General features: G+C 47.2%; 1 protein-coding gene across 1 annotated transcript; it reads right to left on the reverse strand.

Annotated features, from left to right (window-relative positions):
• Nucleotides 1-7,757: 7,757 nt before the first annotated feature.
• LOC108634722 (cationic amino acid transporter 3-like) lies at nt 7,758-15,049 on the reverse strand. Its single transcript, XM_018044906.1, has 11 exons — nt 14,391-15,049; nt 13,628-13,786; nt 10,665-10,836; nt 10,298-10,428; nt 9,949-10,153; nt 9,640-9,779; nt 9,436-9,538; nt 9,055-9,254; nt 8,690-8,856; nt 8,331-8,439; nt 7,758-8,167 (listed from the first exon to the last, which is right to left on the reverse strand). Exons 1-11 carry the CDS (start codon nt 14,767-14,769, stop codon nt 8,079-8,081), a joined length of 1,854 nt encoding a protein of 617 aa, XP_017900395.1. The 5' UTR covers nt 14,770-15,049; the 3' UTR covers nt 7,758-8,078.
• Nucleotides 15,050-15,631: the final 582 nt, after the last annotated feature.

Consider the following 15,631-nt stretch of genomic DNA (forward strand, 5'->3'; position numbering starts at 1 on the left):
TCGGGCTCAAGCCCAGTTCCTAGAGGACAGGTGTGCATCCGAGAATGTTGGCGGTGGTCTTGGAAACTTTTGTAGGAGACCAGCTCTCACATGGATCCAAGGGTCCTAAAGATGTCCCAACCCAGACAAGGGCCAATGGGCAGTGGTCTTAGACTTAAAAGCGAGGAAGCCAGCTGCCAATGGTTGGGTGGAAAAAAAAACAGACACTGATGATTTTGGAAGCTTGCCGATATCTGACATTTCATACACATTAAATGCATTGACAAGGGAATCAATGCTTCCAATAGAAACTGTGACCTGAATTTGTGCTGTGATGATATGGTGTTGAACATCCATCTATCTGAAAACAGCCTCTCAAATCGTGGGCTCCCACGTGGCTGGGTCCTGATGGTTCAGGGGCACGTGTTCATCACAGGGCCATTGTGGGGCTGTGTCTTTTCCCGTTAATCTCCTCAGTTCAGTTCAGTCGCTCAGTCATGTCTGACTCTTTGCAACCCCATGAATCACAGCGTGCCAGGTTTCCCTGTCCATCACCAACTCCCGGAGTTCACTCAAACTCACGTCCATTGAGTCGGTGATGCCATCCAGCCATCTTATCCTCTGTCGTCCTCTTCTCCTCTTGTCCCCAATCCCTCCAGCATCAGAGTCTTTTCCAATGAGTCAACTCTTCGCATGAGGTGGCCAAAGTACCAGAGTTTCAGCTTTAGGACCATTCCATCCAAAGAACACCCAGGACTGATATCCTTTAGAATGGACTGGTTGAATCTCTTTGCAGTCTAAGGGACTCTCAAGAGTCTTCTCCAACACCACAGTTCAAAAGCATCAATTCTTCGGTGCTCAGCTTTCTTCACAGTCCAACTCTCACATCCATATGTGACTACTGGAAAAAACCATAGCCTTGACTAGACGGACCTTTGTTTGCCAAAGTAATGTCTCTGCTTTTGAATATGCTATCTAGGTTGGTCATAACATTCCTTCCAAGGAGTAAGCATCTTTTAATTTCATGGCTGCAGTCATCATCTGCAGTGATTTGGAGCCCCCCAAAATAGTCTGACACTGTTTCCACTGTTTCCCCATCTATTTGCCATGAAGTGATGGGACCAAATGCCATGATCTTAGTTTTCTGAATGTTGAGCTTTAAGCCAACTTTTTAACTCTCCTCTTTCACTTTCATCAGAGGCTTTTTAGTTCTCCTGACCCCCTGTTATTTTCCCCCACCTGTTTTATCTCTGGATGCAGAGATGACATATTTTTCCCATGGCACAAATACACCCACTTGCATTTTTCAAGGGGACTAATCGTAAAGCGCAGTCAGACTTGGAGACACTGATACTAAATTTATCTGCAGGAAGAGTGCATCTTGTCTATTTGATACGAGATGGGATGGTTCTGTTTCCTAAATGATCCACCTTTGGTCAAAGAAAGTTCCTGGGAGGAATGAGAATGTTTCCTGTGACTTTTCTCTTTTCCTTCCTCCTCTCATCCTTGACCTTGATAAAAACTCAAATGCATTTAAAATAGAGCTAGTTTGGGAGGGGCGAGGGGGGTGGACTCCAGAGTTCAGTGAACAACTCCACCCTCAAAGGCCAGGTTCTGTGCCCTAATAAAAGCAGGCTCTGCATAAAGGCTTGAGGGCTGACCATCCTCTCCACAGGACTCATCCAGACGAACTTGGCGGTTGCACTCTCCTTCCCTCCCCTCTCCTCTGTGCCCCCTTCCATCCTGTTGTCCAGCCAGCTCACAGGGCACTGGGAGCCTTTGGACACTTTCTCTTCCATGCCTCCTCTTGGAGGCTGTGTCATTGGGGTTGACACTGGGCTCCTGTGTGGCTGGGCCTGGGGGTGCTGTTAATTGTAGCACTTCTCAGCACTTGGCCTCCCAAATATGGCACCACAGCAGCTGAAGCACCTTATGAAAATAGCATTAAATGTGTAATGTGCTATAAATAAACAGAGGGAGACAGCCAGGAAGCTGTGCTAATCACTGCTTTGATGTCGCATGAATTACTGTATTTTTAAGGCGCCTCAAGTTTGGACTTAGCTGGCAAAGTAATGTCTCTGCTTTTGAATATGCTATCCAGGTTGGTCATAACTTTTCTTCCAACGAGTAAGCGTCTTTTAATTTCATGGCTGCAATCACCATCTGCAGTGATTGTGGAGCCCAAAATAATAAAGTCTGACACTGTTTCCACTGTTTCCCCATCTATTTCCCATGAAGTGATGGGACCAGATGCCATGATCTTCGTTTTCTGAATGTTGAGCTTTAAGCCAACTTTTTGAAAGTTCCTTTAATGCCATGTAATTCACTTCTGTTCCACTTGAGTCCAGTTTTTCTGTTAGTTCTGTTGACCTGGCCTGATGATTAAGGATGACAGTGAAATGATCGTTTCAAGAAGTTTGTGAGGTTTTTGTGAAAGCTGGTATGATTTGGCCAGTGAGGTGAGTACCTGGATCACTGGCGATTGTGGGAGGCATACTCCAAGTGAATGCATATTTATTTTTTACCATTTTCCTTTCATTGTAAGGGCATCAATCTTGCAACCAGGAAAGGCTTTAACCCATCAAATAAAAATGAGATTTTCCACAGAGCCAGGAAAAGCCGGGCAGTCCGTCTCGGGTGTCCCAGAGCCCTGAATGTTTGATTAACAGCCATTGTTTACCCACCTCAAATTCCCTCAGTTAGGAGTAGACTGTTGACACGCTCTTCCCCAGTGGCCTCAGGTGGTAAAGAACCTGGCTGCAATGCAGGAGACTCATGTTCGATCCCTGGGTCTGGAAGATCCCCTGGAGAAAGAAATAGCCACCCACTCCAGTATTCTTGCCTGCAGAATTCCATGGCCAGAGGAGCCTGGTGGGGCTACAGTCATAGGGTCGCAAAGAGTCAGAAAAGACTGGACTAACACTTTCACTTTCAGTCACTATGCCACAACGATATCAGGGTATCCAAAGTCCGACAATAAAGGTTAATTTTTGTAGAAGCAGAATGAACTTTATCTACATGTGCCATAAATCTTCAGAGATTGTGAAATACTCCTTATTTTCTCAACAAAAGTAATGAGAGATCTCAAAAGCAGTTACAAATCACTTAGACCCAAAGAGTTCACACAGTCTGTTATCAAAAGCAGCACTCCAAGAAAACATTGTTCTCTTAACAGACAGAGAAAACCATATTCCAGTCTGGCATCAGCTTACTGCTAATAACAACATTTATTTACCTAATGAATTTTGATTCAGTTTTGGAAAGCCTTCTCTATATATCTTGAAGAGGTAGCACTTTTGCAAAGGCATCCAAGTGAAACCATAACTGTATGTATGTCAAGAGAAGACTTAGGAAGGCACGTTTCAAGTCTGCCTATGGACTTCCCTGCTGAGTCCAGTGGCAAAGAGTCCACCTGCCAATGCAGGGGATGCAGTGTGTCCCTGACCTGGAAGCTTCCACATGCTGTCGTGCAGCGAAGCCTGCGCACCACAGCCACGGAAGCCCCCACCCTGAGCCCGGGTTCTGCAGAAAGAGACGTGACCACAAGGGGAGCCTGTAAGCCGCAACTGGAGAGCTGCCCTCACTCAGACAATGAGAGAAAGCCAGCGGCAAAGACCAGACACAGCCAAATAGTAAACCAATTAATTAAATAGTCTCTAGGGGTTTTCACATTTAAAATGTGATTGCAATGCCACTGACAAAGTAGCTGGGTTACTGCTGAGACTTAAAACACTCTCTGAAAAACACCAGAATTATGCCTGATAGCATTGCACTTGTTTATGTGGCATCGAAGGTAAAGTTGAAGGGGGCTTAAAGCTTAGATGAAAAAGAAACCTGGAAAGTGAAAGTGTTAACTGCTCAGTTCTATCCAACTCTTTGCCACACTGTGGACTGTAGCCTGCAAGACTCCTCTATTCGTGGTTTTCCAGGCAAGAACACTAGAAGTGAGCTGCCATTCCTTTCTCCAGGGATCTTCCAACCCAGGGATCGAACCTGTGTCTTCTCATGTAAAGTAGGAAAGAAAATCACAGGATGAAAAGACAGAAAGGCACAGTGTGTGTGCTGGTGCGCTGCTTGAGAAGATATACTGGAGGGCCCGGGGGCTGTGATTCTTCTACCGCCCCTAGGAAATAAAGTGCGGCGTGTAGCAGGGAGAAATTGGCTGATGGTGCCAGCAAGAAGTCCCTGCACACGGCTCGCAGCGTTGATGAGGACGCACTGCTGGGCTGAGGACCCGCGGGGGTTTGCGGTTCAAGGAGAGCAAGAGACAGAGGGAGAGGACACAGGGAAAGAGAACTTGCGCTCCTTCACCGAGCGGATCTAGACGGAAACCTGTGCGTCTTGGAAGCAGAGAGTGAGAGCAAGCAAGTTCTCATGGGAGAGAGAGACTCAGAGGTCCCCAGCCAGCAGTTCAGGGAGACCTGCAGTTTACCTTGAAATCCTGGGTTTCAGCATCAGGTATTCTCGGAGAGAGTCAGCCGTGAGGGGTGGCTTAGCTCTGTGCGCGGATATTGAACCCGGGTGGCCTGGATGAAAACTAGCCGCTCGTCCACCAGGGGCCAGAGGCTAGAGACAAGGTTCCCCTGACTCTTGCCTCCATTGAAAAATGCATTTCTCAAGGAGGAAAAAAAATTTTTTTAATCTAAAACAGGTACAAAGTGTATTATTAGAAACACAGCACAACAGTGAGAGAGCACTCAGAGGAAGTTTGCTCAGTTAAGACAGAAGCGAGGCAGAGACACAGCTGGAGAGAAAGAGTGCGGGCCTCCTCCCAGGAGGAGGAGCCCCATGACCCAACAAAGTCAGTAAAATCATCCACAAGGGCAGTTCTGAGTTTGTTTATCTTTAGCCAATTATCCACTTATTTTAACACAACTGACCTGCCCTAGGACCCTCACCCACTCACCTGCGCAACTTTTTTTCAGGATGTATTCCAGCCGGGAGGCCATGGGATGGGGTGGGTCCTGGCATCTACTATTATGGTGGGATGCCCTCCTCCTCTCTGACCCTCAACATGTGCCATGTCTCCCTGGCCACAAGGCTGGGAAATCTGTCACTCTTGACCTTTAAATCAAAGAGTGTTTAGGCCTGCCACAGTTGTTGCCTGAAAGTGTCCACAGGAGACAAAGTCCAGCTACTCACTCTGTTCTTGTCATTTCCATCTTGAAGAGCCAACAGGAGGCTGCTTGTAACTCTCTAGCCCAGAGCCCCTGCCTCCTTCCTCAGGAAATGTAAACAGAAGTCTAATTGTAAATGCCCAGCCTGGAGCCCACTAGCTCCTACCTCAGGACCATATGGGGCTCCTGGGAATGAAGGCTTTTTTCTGTCCCCTGTTCCTTTTTCAAAAGTATTTTAAATACCAAAAACATTTTGTAGTGGGGTGTAGCCAAGGAATGATGGTGGCGTAGGTTCAGGTCAACAACGAAGGGACTGAGTCTCACATGGACTTGTGTCCATTCTCCCCCAAAGTCCTGTCCCGTCCAGGCTGCACCCAACACTGAGCAGATTCCTTGTGTCTACAGCAGGTCCTGGCTGCTTTTCCATTTTATATATAGCGGTGTGTACATGACCTCCCAACGTCCCTAGCTATCGCTTCCCCTGGCAACCATAAATTCATTTCCTAAGTCTGTGAGTCTCCGTCTGATTTGTAAGTAGGTTCATTTCTGTCCCTTGTTTCTTGTATCCAGACTCCAGCTTCCATGACCTGCTCTGAGTTCCAAAGGGCAGCTTCAAGCAGTTGCTGCTCACAGAATCTGAAACTCCAATACTCTGCCCACCTGATGTGAAGAGCTGACTCATTTGAAAAGACCCTGATGCTGGGAAAGATTGAAGGTGGGAGGAGAAGTGGATGACAGAGGATGAGATGGTTGGATGGCATCACTGACTCAATGGACATGAGTTTGGGTCAACTCTGGGAGTTGCTGATGGACTGGGAGACCTGGCGTGCTGCAGTCCACTGGGCCGCAAAGAGTCGGACATGACTGAGAACTGAACTGAACTGAACAGAATCATGGAAGGAGCTGCTGAGAAGCCTCCTGAGGCAAAATTAAAAGGGCCAGAGACCCCTTAAGTTTTAATCTTTGTCAAGACGAGGAGACCTACCGCCTGGGATCCTGCACACACCCTGATCTGTCAGCAACTGCTCCCTGAACAGTTGCCATAAAACTCCTCACCGAACTCGCCTGGGTCGGGACTCAGTTTCAATGGCAGGAGCCCGCTCTGTCCCCTGGGCCTGGCAAAGCAATGAAACTGTTCTTTCCTCCTCCACCCAGAACTCTGCCTCTGAGGTTGGACTCCACACTGGTGTTCAGAGAGGCTGAGTTTTCAGCATCACTTCCTGTTTATGCAGGTGTGACCAACCCAGATAGCCGGAGTTGGACGGGTGACAACGTGATCATTAATAGACAAAGGAGACCTCATTTCTATCATTTCCTTTATTTATTTATGATTTTGTCTGTGCTGGGTCTTTTCTGCTGCATGTGAGTTCTTTCTATTTGCGGGGAGTGGGGGCTACTCTCCGGTTGGGGTGCAGGGGCTGCTGGCTGCCGTGGCTTCAGGCTTTCGAGCGCAGGCTTAGTAGTTTTGGACAGAGTCTGAGCTGCTCCGAAGCATGTGGAATCTTCCTGAACCAGGGATTGAACCTGTGTCTTCTGGATTGGAAGGTGGATTCTTATCCACTGGACCACCAGGGAAGTCCCCTAGATGCCATTTCTTCTCAGGAAAATTTGCCTGACACCCAGTCAGGACCTGGCCCTTTGGGGAGACGTGCAGTCAGGCTCCAGTTGTCTCCTTTAACTAAGTAGGTCTTAACTATTTTTTGTAGTGAAACAAGTAAAGTGTACCCTTAATCCATATATCTTATACGGGTATGTATTTTATGCGTGTTGATTATACATGTACACACATACTTCACTTTTTGCCAATGCTGCCTGTTTCACAAATTGTGGATTTGTGGCCACTATGTTGTCAGTTAACGTTCACCATATCTTAGAAAAAAATTATTTTACAATCAAAGTATGTACAGTATATATATATATTTTATACAGATTGTTTTTTCTCACACTGACATCAGCTTGATGTATTTTTTGCAGCCAAAGATGGAGAAGCTGTATACAGTCAGCAAAAACAAGACCGGGAGCTGACTGTGGCTCAGATCATGAACTTCTTATTGCCAAATTCAGACTTAAATTCAATAAAGTGGGAAAACCCACTAAACCATTCAGGTGTGACCTAAATCAAACCCCTTATGATTATACAGTGGAAGTGAAAAATAGATTTAAGGGACTAGCTCTGATAGAGTGCCTGATGAACTATGGACAGAGGTTCATGACATCGTACAGGAGACAGCAATGAAGACCATCCGCAAGAAAAAGAAATGCAAAAAGGCAAAATGACTGTCTGAGGAGGCCTTACAAATAGCTGTGAAAAGAGAAGCGAAAAGCAAAGGAGAAAAGGAAAGATATACCCATTTGAATGCAGAGTTCCAAGGAATAGCAAGGAGAGATAAGAAAGCCTTCCTCAGCAATCAATGCAAAGAAATAGAGGAAAACAATAAAATGGGAAAGACTATTTTGAAGAAAGATCTCCTCAAGAAAATTAGAGATACCAAGGGAACATTTTATGCAAAGATGGGCACATTTCATGCAAAGAGTCTTAGCCACTGGACCATCAGAGAAGCCCCTAAAGTGTAACTCCTGACATAATACATAGTTACCTGAGTTTCCTTCCCATGGGACAATCTCATTCTTATTGGAAATAAGTACAAGAAGGTGTGTCTTCTGTGTAGGCTAGTATTTTATTTCTTCCTCTAGTTGTCAGTAACATCATAATACTTTCTTTGTGAAGATTCATCTTACTACACACTTATGAAGCATGCAATCTTCTGATGCATATTAAGCTTAAGAGAGTTTACTTAAAAATTATACAATAGCAAAGTCATTTTGTCCACTGGCAATAAATACAGGGCACTAAATGCTTTCCACTTGCACAGTCCATAGAGGCTCAAAGTGCACCTTGAACCAGCGGATACCTCCAGTGTATGGAGGGGTCCACACAGCATCTATTTCCTTTGGCTAAGATGCTTCATCACTAGGGGTGTTTTAGTCCGGAGTCTGGGAGGTGGAGGCTGGTGGCTCATTGTTCTCCTCCAAGCTGTGTCGGACCCCATATCCAAAGTATATGGCAAATCCTAGTAGGGAAATGAGAGAGTAAGAAGAAAAACGGGGGCTCTCTTCACTTATGAATACCCAGTAAGCCTTCTATTCTGGTGTCTGACACAGTTTAGGGGGGAGGTGGTAGGAAGAAGATTGGGCTCAGTCACTCAAGCCTCTTCAGCCCAGAAAGTCACTCACCAATGGCATTCCAGATGCCAAAGAGGATCCAGGCCCCAGAGGTCATCTGCATCATCAAGTAAAGGTTCACGAAGATGCTGACCAGCGGGAGGACAGGCAGAGCAGGGACCTGTGGGCAGAGTCAGTTCATCCCTGAACACAGCCCAGATGTCTGAAAGGGAGACCCTGACCTTCGTGGGTCAGGCTTTGTGTTCAGTGCCTATTGAGCCTGGTTTGTAAGCACTGAGTGTGGATCAGGGAGGAGTCCATAGGTTTCAGCAACTCCTTTTCTTCCCTGGTCCAGCAAGGGATGTTGATGTCTCAAAGCACGCAGACCTCCTTCACTGAACATAGACACTTTGTACACATAGGTCACATACCCTGAACATAAGAGGTCTGGGGCTCTGGGGCTGCCTCCAGATGATGGCCGTCACCCCAGTGATGAGCAGCAGCAGCAGCACAGCCACTGTTGTGAGCACGGGGTCTCCAGAGAACACACGTCTGGGCCACTGGGCCAGGACCAGGCTCAGGATGCTCAGCAGGAGAACTGCAAGGGTCAAGGAGGAGGAGAACAGGCTGGACCCAGAAGCCAAAGACGCCAGGACCTCGGGTCACACCCCTCCCTGAAACCACCAACATCAGGAAGGGCCATCATATCTCCCAGACTCCTTAACTGACAAAATACACACTCTCACTCCATCCTGTCCATTTCAGAACATGAACAAAGGGAAACCCCACTGCTCACCAAGCAGGAAGGCACATCCATAGACAATCTGGCCAGATTTCCGGGTGGGGGTGGTGCTGGTAGGGAACCACAGGCTCTTTAGAATGTTTGAGGTTCCTGCTTCAGGTACAGAGTCCAAAGGACTTCCTACAGGTACAAGCTCCATCTCAGTTTCTTCTTCCGTTTTCTCACTCTTACTTAAATTCTGACCTGGCTGATACCTGAGTTAGAGGTTTAAAGGCAATGTTAACAGCAGCCACTATTCACAGAACACCAGATTGTCTATTCCACTTCTTTCTTCTCTTGAACGATCAGAAGACATAATGAAGACACAGACCAGGATGACCTCCCCATTATCCCCATGACCCCAAGCCCCTCAGTCAAGGTGTAGTGCGGTCTCACCTGAGAACAAGGACCGAGAAGGACACCATGGAGTAAGCAAGCAGGGACGCAACTGCCATGAGGTTTGCAATGTGGCTGAACTCAAAGAGTAATGCCATGATCCCTAGAATGGGGGAGCAAAAACGGCAGGGGTGGGATTAAGAAACCATTGGAACTGCACTTAAGGGAAATGGATCAAGGAAGGAGCGAGTTTTGCTTATTCACCTGCAAGGCTTCCAGAAGACATGATGGCCACGACGGGGATTTTTGTGTGACCATAGACCCGGGCAAGTCCCCGGAAAAGGAGCCCGTCCTCTGCCATTGCACGGATTAACCGAGACATGGGGAACATGTCACCCAGGAGGCTGGGAGAGAAAGTGGAGACACGTGTGAGGACGTGGAGAAGCAGGGGAGACCAGGGCATGCGCTCCCTAGTCTACATGGAGCAAGATGTCTTTCCCTCTTGTCTCTCAGTCCCACGGGCTGGGGTGCATGAGCATCTGACAGTTGACGGGGAGAAACCCGGACACTGACCTGGACGTAAGAGCACAGAGGACGCCAACAGCCACCACACATCTGGCAGGGCCCCAGCCAACATGGAGAAAAGCCTCGGGCAAGGGGCTGTGGTGACGAATCTGGTAGTAGGGCACCATGAGGGTGAGCACCGCGGAGACAGCAAAATACGCCAAAAAGCACATGAGGAGTGAGATCAGGGAGATCGACCGCTGAGGCTTGAGGTCTCCACTCTCTGCAAAAGGGGTGGAAGCAGCAGGTCAGGAAAACGCCATGGGGTGAAAGCACAGAATTGCCTGAAGCAGGCTAACCTTCTCCCAACCTCTGTGCCCAAGGGCAGCCCAAACTCTGTCCAGACCCCCGATGGGACACTCAGTGATCATGTTACCTCTAGCGGCAATGGCAGCAAAACCAACAAATGCATAGAAACACGTAGCTGCTCCTTGGACAACCCCCTCAAAGTCAAAAGGCACAAACCCTCCAGCACCTGGAGGGCCCAAGCTGTGGTGAGAGAAGGAGCAAGAAAGATCATGGGTGAGGTGGGTTCAGCCATCACTTCTGGACTCTTCCCTCAATACCACAAACTCTGGCCTCCAAGAAACCCACCATCCGGATCCACCAGCCTCAGTCTCTTTAGTCCCCACCAGATTCTCAGCTCCCACCTCCCTACACACACACACACACACACACACACACACACACACACACATTAATATGACCAAAGGTACGCTCATAACCTATACGAGAATACAGCTGTTGCCAATGCGTAGTCCTGTTCTGTGAGCTTCCAGTTGTGCAGGTCTCCATTAATGAAGCCAGAGACGATGATGAAGCTGAGAACCAAAAGGTTGATGCCCGTGAACACTCTGTAAACCCAGGCTGACTCAGGAACTCCCAGAGCGAGTAGTACTGCAGGAGAGATGGAATACGAGACACGCACAGTAACTAAGTCCATAGAGCCAGGGAGCAGCCTGGGGGCTGGGGGGTGTGGGGGTGGGGTGGATGGACCGTGATGCTCAGGGATACAGGGTGTCTTTTGGGGGAGATGAACATGTTTGAAGGTCGATGGAGGTGATGGCTGGACAACATTGTGAATGTACTAGCACCCCTGAATTGTACCCATAAGATAGTTAATTTCTTTTCTTATAATTAAAAAAATTTTTCATTTTATTTGTATTTGGCTGGGCTGAGTCTTTGCTGTGGCATAACAGAATCTTTAGTTGTGGCATGTGAGCCCTTAGTTCCGTTAAGTAGGATCTGACTTCCCTGACCAGGGGTGGAACCTTGGTCCCCTGCACAGTGAGTAAGGAGTCTCGGCCACTGGACCACCAGGAAGGACCTAATAGTTCATTTCTTATTGTGGCGATCATCTCGCATAGGCAAGTCTATCAGATAGTCACTGTGAGACTTTCCTGGTGGTCCAGTGGTTGGAAGTCTGCCGGCCAATGCAGGGGACAAGGGTTCCATCCCTGGTCCAGGGACATTTCACGTACTGCAGACCAACTAAGCCGATGTGCTGTAACTACTGAGCCCGAGCTCTAGAGCCCGTGCTCTGCAACAAGAGAAGCCACCAGAATGAGAAGCCTGTGTATCAAAGCAAAGATTAACCCATGCTCTCTGCAACCAGAGAAAACCTGTGAGCAGCGATAAAGACCTAGTACAGTAAAAAAAGAAAAAAAGAAAAAAGCACATTTTACACCTCAAACTTATCATGCTGTATGTCAGTTGCATCTCAGTAAAGCTGGGGGAAATAGCAAATTGATAAATTTATGCTATGTGAATTTCCTCTGAAATAAAAAATGAAAATCTTTTGTCTCAGTACCAAGAAGAAAATATGTCAGTCTAAGAAAATGATTCTCACCTGGGAGTAAATTTTATTCCCCAAATATTTGGCATGGTTTAGAGACATTTGAATTGTCAAAATTCCAGAGTGTGTTTCACTGGTATCTAGTCATGTGTGGATGTGAGAGTTGAACTATAAAGAAAGCTGAGCACTGAATAACTGATGCTTTTGAACTGTTGTGTTGGAGAAGACTCTTGAGAGTCCCTTGGACTGTGAGGTGATCCAAGCTGGATCTAGAAAAGGCAGAGGAACCAGAGATCATATGGCCAACATCGTTGGATCATGGAAAAAGCAAGAGAGTTCCAGAAAATCATCTACTTCTGCTTTATTAACTATGCCAAAGCCTTTGACTGTGTAGATCACAACAAACTATGGAAAACTCTTCAAGAGATGGGAATACCAGACCACCTGACTTGCCTGTTGAGAAATCTGTATGTAGGTCAGGAAGTAACAGTTAGAACTGGACATGGAACAACTGACCGGTTCCAAATTGGGAAAGGAGTATGTCAAGGGTGTATATTGCCACCCTGCTTATTTAGCTTATATGCAGAGTACATCATGAGAAACACTATGCTGGATGAAGCACAAGCTGGAATCAAGATTGCTGGGAGAAGTATCAATCACCTCAGATATGCAGATGACACCACAGTGATGGCAGAAAGCAAAGAAGAACTAAAGAGCCTCTTGATGAAAGTGAAAGAGGAGAGTGAAAAAGCTGGCTTCAAACTCAATATTCAGAAAACCAAGATCATGGCATCTGGCCCCATCACTTCTTGACAAATAGAAGGGAAACAATGGAAACAGTTAGAGACTTTATTTTGGGGGGCTCCAAAATCACTTCAGATGGTGACTGCAGCCATGAAATTAAAAGCTCCTTGGAAGAAAAGCTATGACCAACCTAGGCAGCCTATTAAAAAACAGAGGCATTACTTTGCCAACAAAGGTCTATTGAGTCAAAGCAATGGTTTTCCCAGTGGTCATGTATGGATGTGAGAGTTGGACTGTGAAGAAAGCTGAGTGCCAAAGAATTGATGTTTTGGAACTGTGGTGTTTGAGAAGACTCTTGAGAGTCCCTTGGACTGCAAGGAGATCCAACCAGTCCATCTTAAAGGAAATCACTCCTGAATATTCGTTGGAAGGGCTGATGTTGAAGCTGAAATTCCAATACTTTGGCCACCTGATGCGAAGAGATGACTCACTTGAAAAGACCCTGATGCTGGGAAAGACTGAAGGCGAGAGAAGAAGGGGATGACAAAGGATGAGATGGTTGGATGTCATCACCGACTCAATGGACATAAGTTTGAGTAAACTCCGGGAGTGGGTGCTAGACAGCGAAGCCTGGCGTGCTGCAGTCCATAGGGTCACAAAGAGTCCATCAGGCCTAAGTGACTGAACTGAACTGAATTTGGCTGAGTTGGGTCTTAGCTGTGGGATCTTTTGTTGCGACCCAAACAGCAAAGTTTGGGAATCAGTGGATAAAGAATGTACCTGCAATGCAGGAAACACAGGAGACATGGGTTCACTTCCCAGGTCAGGAAGATCCCCTGGAAAAGGTAATGGGTAACTCACTCTGGTATTCTTGCCTGGAGAATCCCAGTGACAAAGGAGTCTATTTTGCTATGGTCCAAAGGGTCACAAAGGGTCAGACGTGACTGAGCAACTAGACACACACACACACAGATTCTCTAGTTGTAGTGTGCAGGCTAAGGACTTGGGCTTAATTGTTCTGCAGCACATGAGATCTTAGCTCCCTGACCAGGGATCGAACCCTTGTCCGCACATTGCAAGGTGGATTCTTAACCACTGGACCACCATAGGAGTCCCCTCATCACATCTTATATCTAACCGCTGACTCACCCGCAAGCAGCAGCACCAGGCCCAGTGCGAAAAAGTCTGCATCCGTGGCCAGAAAGTAGGGTGCATGCAGAGGGACAGTTTCCTCCAATTTCTGAGAGATGCGGTCCCCAATGAGGCTGTCAAAGGCGTACCTCCAGGCGCGGGCTGTACATGCAATGGCTGCAGCAGCAGAAAAACGAACATTCACAGACAAAATTGAACACCTAGTAAGTGCCAATGGACGTATATTGGAGGAAAAAATATACAAAATATATAAGCTCAAAGATTTTTTTTTCCATGGGGTATCGAGAGCAGACTGAGATGACTCACAAAAAAGGTCCACTCTTTAATAGGTTAGGAGGAGGTCAGTGTTTCACAAGGAAAGAAAACTGGGAAGTTGGACCAGGAGGGCTAAAAGATGAGGGATGAAATTTTAAATCAAGTGGCAACCCCCCCCCCCGCCCCCCCCCAAAAAAAATCACTCAGAGGCAACAGCTGAGCAAAGACTCCAATATAATGAGGTGATGAGCTGTGGGACACGCCTCCCTCCCACCGGTGCCCACAATTTCCTTTCCTTCTCATTCTTAGTCCAATTATTTAAGGAAAGCAGGAGAGAGCTGACTAGAATGAAGTTGTGGGGTTTTCCAGCCACAGTTACCCATTTCCCACCTCAAGTCAGGTAACAAAGTGCCCATGAATGAGACCACAATCCCATCTCCCAGTTTCCTGACCTTAGCCCCCACACCTTTCCCCCCACACCTGTCGCCTGGTCCCATCACCTCACCAATTAAAAATAACAGTATGATGTTCCAGCCAACAACGAAGGCCCAGAGCTGTCCCATCATGACGTAGCTGCAGACATACGCAGAAGAGGAGCGTGGTACCCGTGCATCAAACTCCACATAGCAGAGCCTCGACAGCAGAGAAGACAGGCCGGCCACCAAGAAGCAGATGACAATCGCTGGTCCAGCTATGTACTTGGCCACTGCACCAAGCACGATGTACAGGCCGGCTCCCAGGTTCCTGCCCACACCCAAGAACACCAGCTCTGTGGCGCTCAGATGAATCTTGAGACCGTCAGACTCCTTTATGGTGTCTGCCCCTCGCCTGTGGACCAGCTTCTGACCAAACTGGCGAACATACTGATACACCATCCTAGACATAGTTGAGGAGGCTATGATCTGCTGAGAAAACAAGACACAGAGCCAGCAAGATTGTTTATCTGTCCCTGACCCTAGGAGTTAAATTCCATGAAGTATTGGAGTGATGAGGGACAGGTGGTAAAAGGACCCACTGGGCAAGTTCTCCCTTCTCTGAGGTTTGGTTTCTTCAAACACAATGAAGCCTCTTAATGTGTTTCAAAATTACTAGGAAGAATGTTTAAAGACAAGTGATGGGGAGCAGAATCAGTTCAGTCACTCAGTCGTTGGGACCCCATGGACTGCAGCACCCCAGGCCTCCCTGTCCATTACCAACTCTTGGAGCTTCCTCAAACTCATGTCCATCGAGTCAGTGATGCCATCCAACCATCTCATCCTCTGTCATGCCCTTCTCCTTCTGCCTTCAATCTCTGCCAGCATCAGGATCTTTTCTAGTGGGACCAGAATACATCTTCTCCAATGTGCCCCTTTGACGGGTTGACTGTTTTGAGCTGAAGGCAGGGAAGACCCAGCAGACTCAGGAGAAGCTCCTTGCCTATTGCTTAACTGCTCCAAATAATGTAGATTAAGGGACCTACACAGGAAGAGAGCTATCACCAAAGAAAACCTATTATTTCTAAAAGGATTATCTTCTGAAGTGGCAAACATTTGTTTACCAAGCACTTGATTTTTGTTGTTGTCTTTAGTAGGTCAGTCGTGTCTGACTCTTTGTGACCCCGTGGACTGCAACACACCAGACTTCCTTGTCCATCATCAACTCCCGGAGCTTCCTCAAACTCATGTCCATCGAGTCAGTGATGCCATCCAACCATCTTATCCTCTGTCGTCCCCTTCTCCTCCCAGCTTCAATATTTCCAAGCATCAG

This window comes from Capra hircus, unplaced genomic scaffold (assembly GCF_001704415.2).
Source record: "Capra hircus breed San Clemente unplaced genomic scaffold, ASM170441v1, whole genome shotgun sequence".
Lineage (NCBI taxonomy): Eukaryota > Metazoa > Chordata > Mammalia > Artiodactyla > Bovidae > Capra > Capra hircus.

Excerpts from the sequence above, each read along its gene's own strand:
- LOC108634722 (XM_018044906.1), bottom strand. The coding sequence starts at position 14,769 with ATGTCTAGGATGGTGTATCAGTATGTTCGCCAGTTTGGTCAGAAGCTG. Across the intron at positions 8,440-8,689 it reads CCAGACCTCTTATGTTCAGG|GTCCCTGCTCTGCCTGTCCT; the intron begins GTATGTGACCTA and ends CTCTGCCCACAG. Across the intron at positions 8,168-8,330 it reads TGGCATCTGGAATGCCATTG|GATTTGCCATATACTTTGGA; the intron begins GTGAGTGACTTT and ends TTTCCCTACTAG.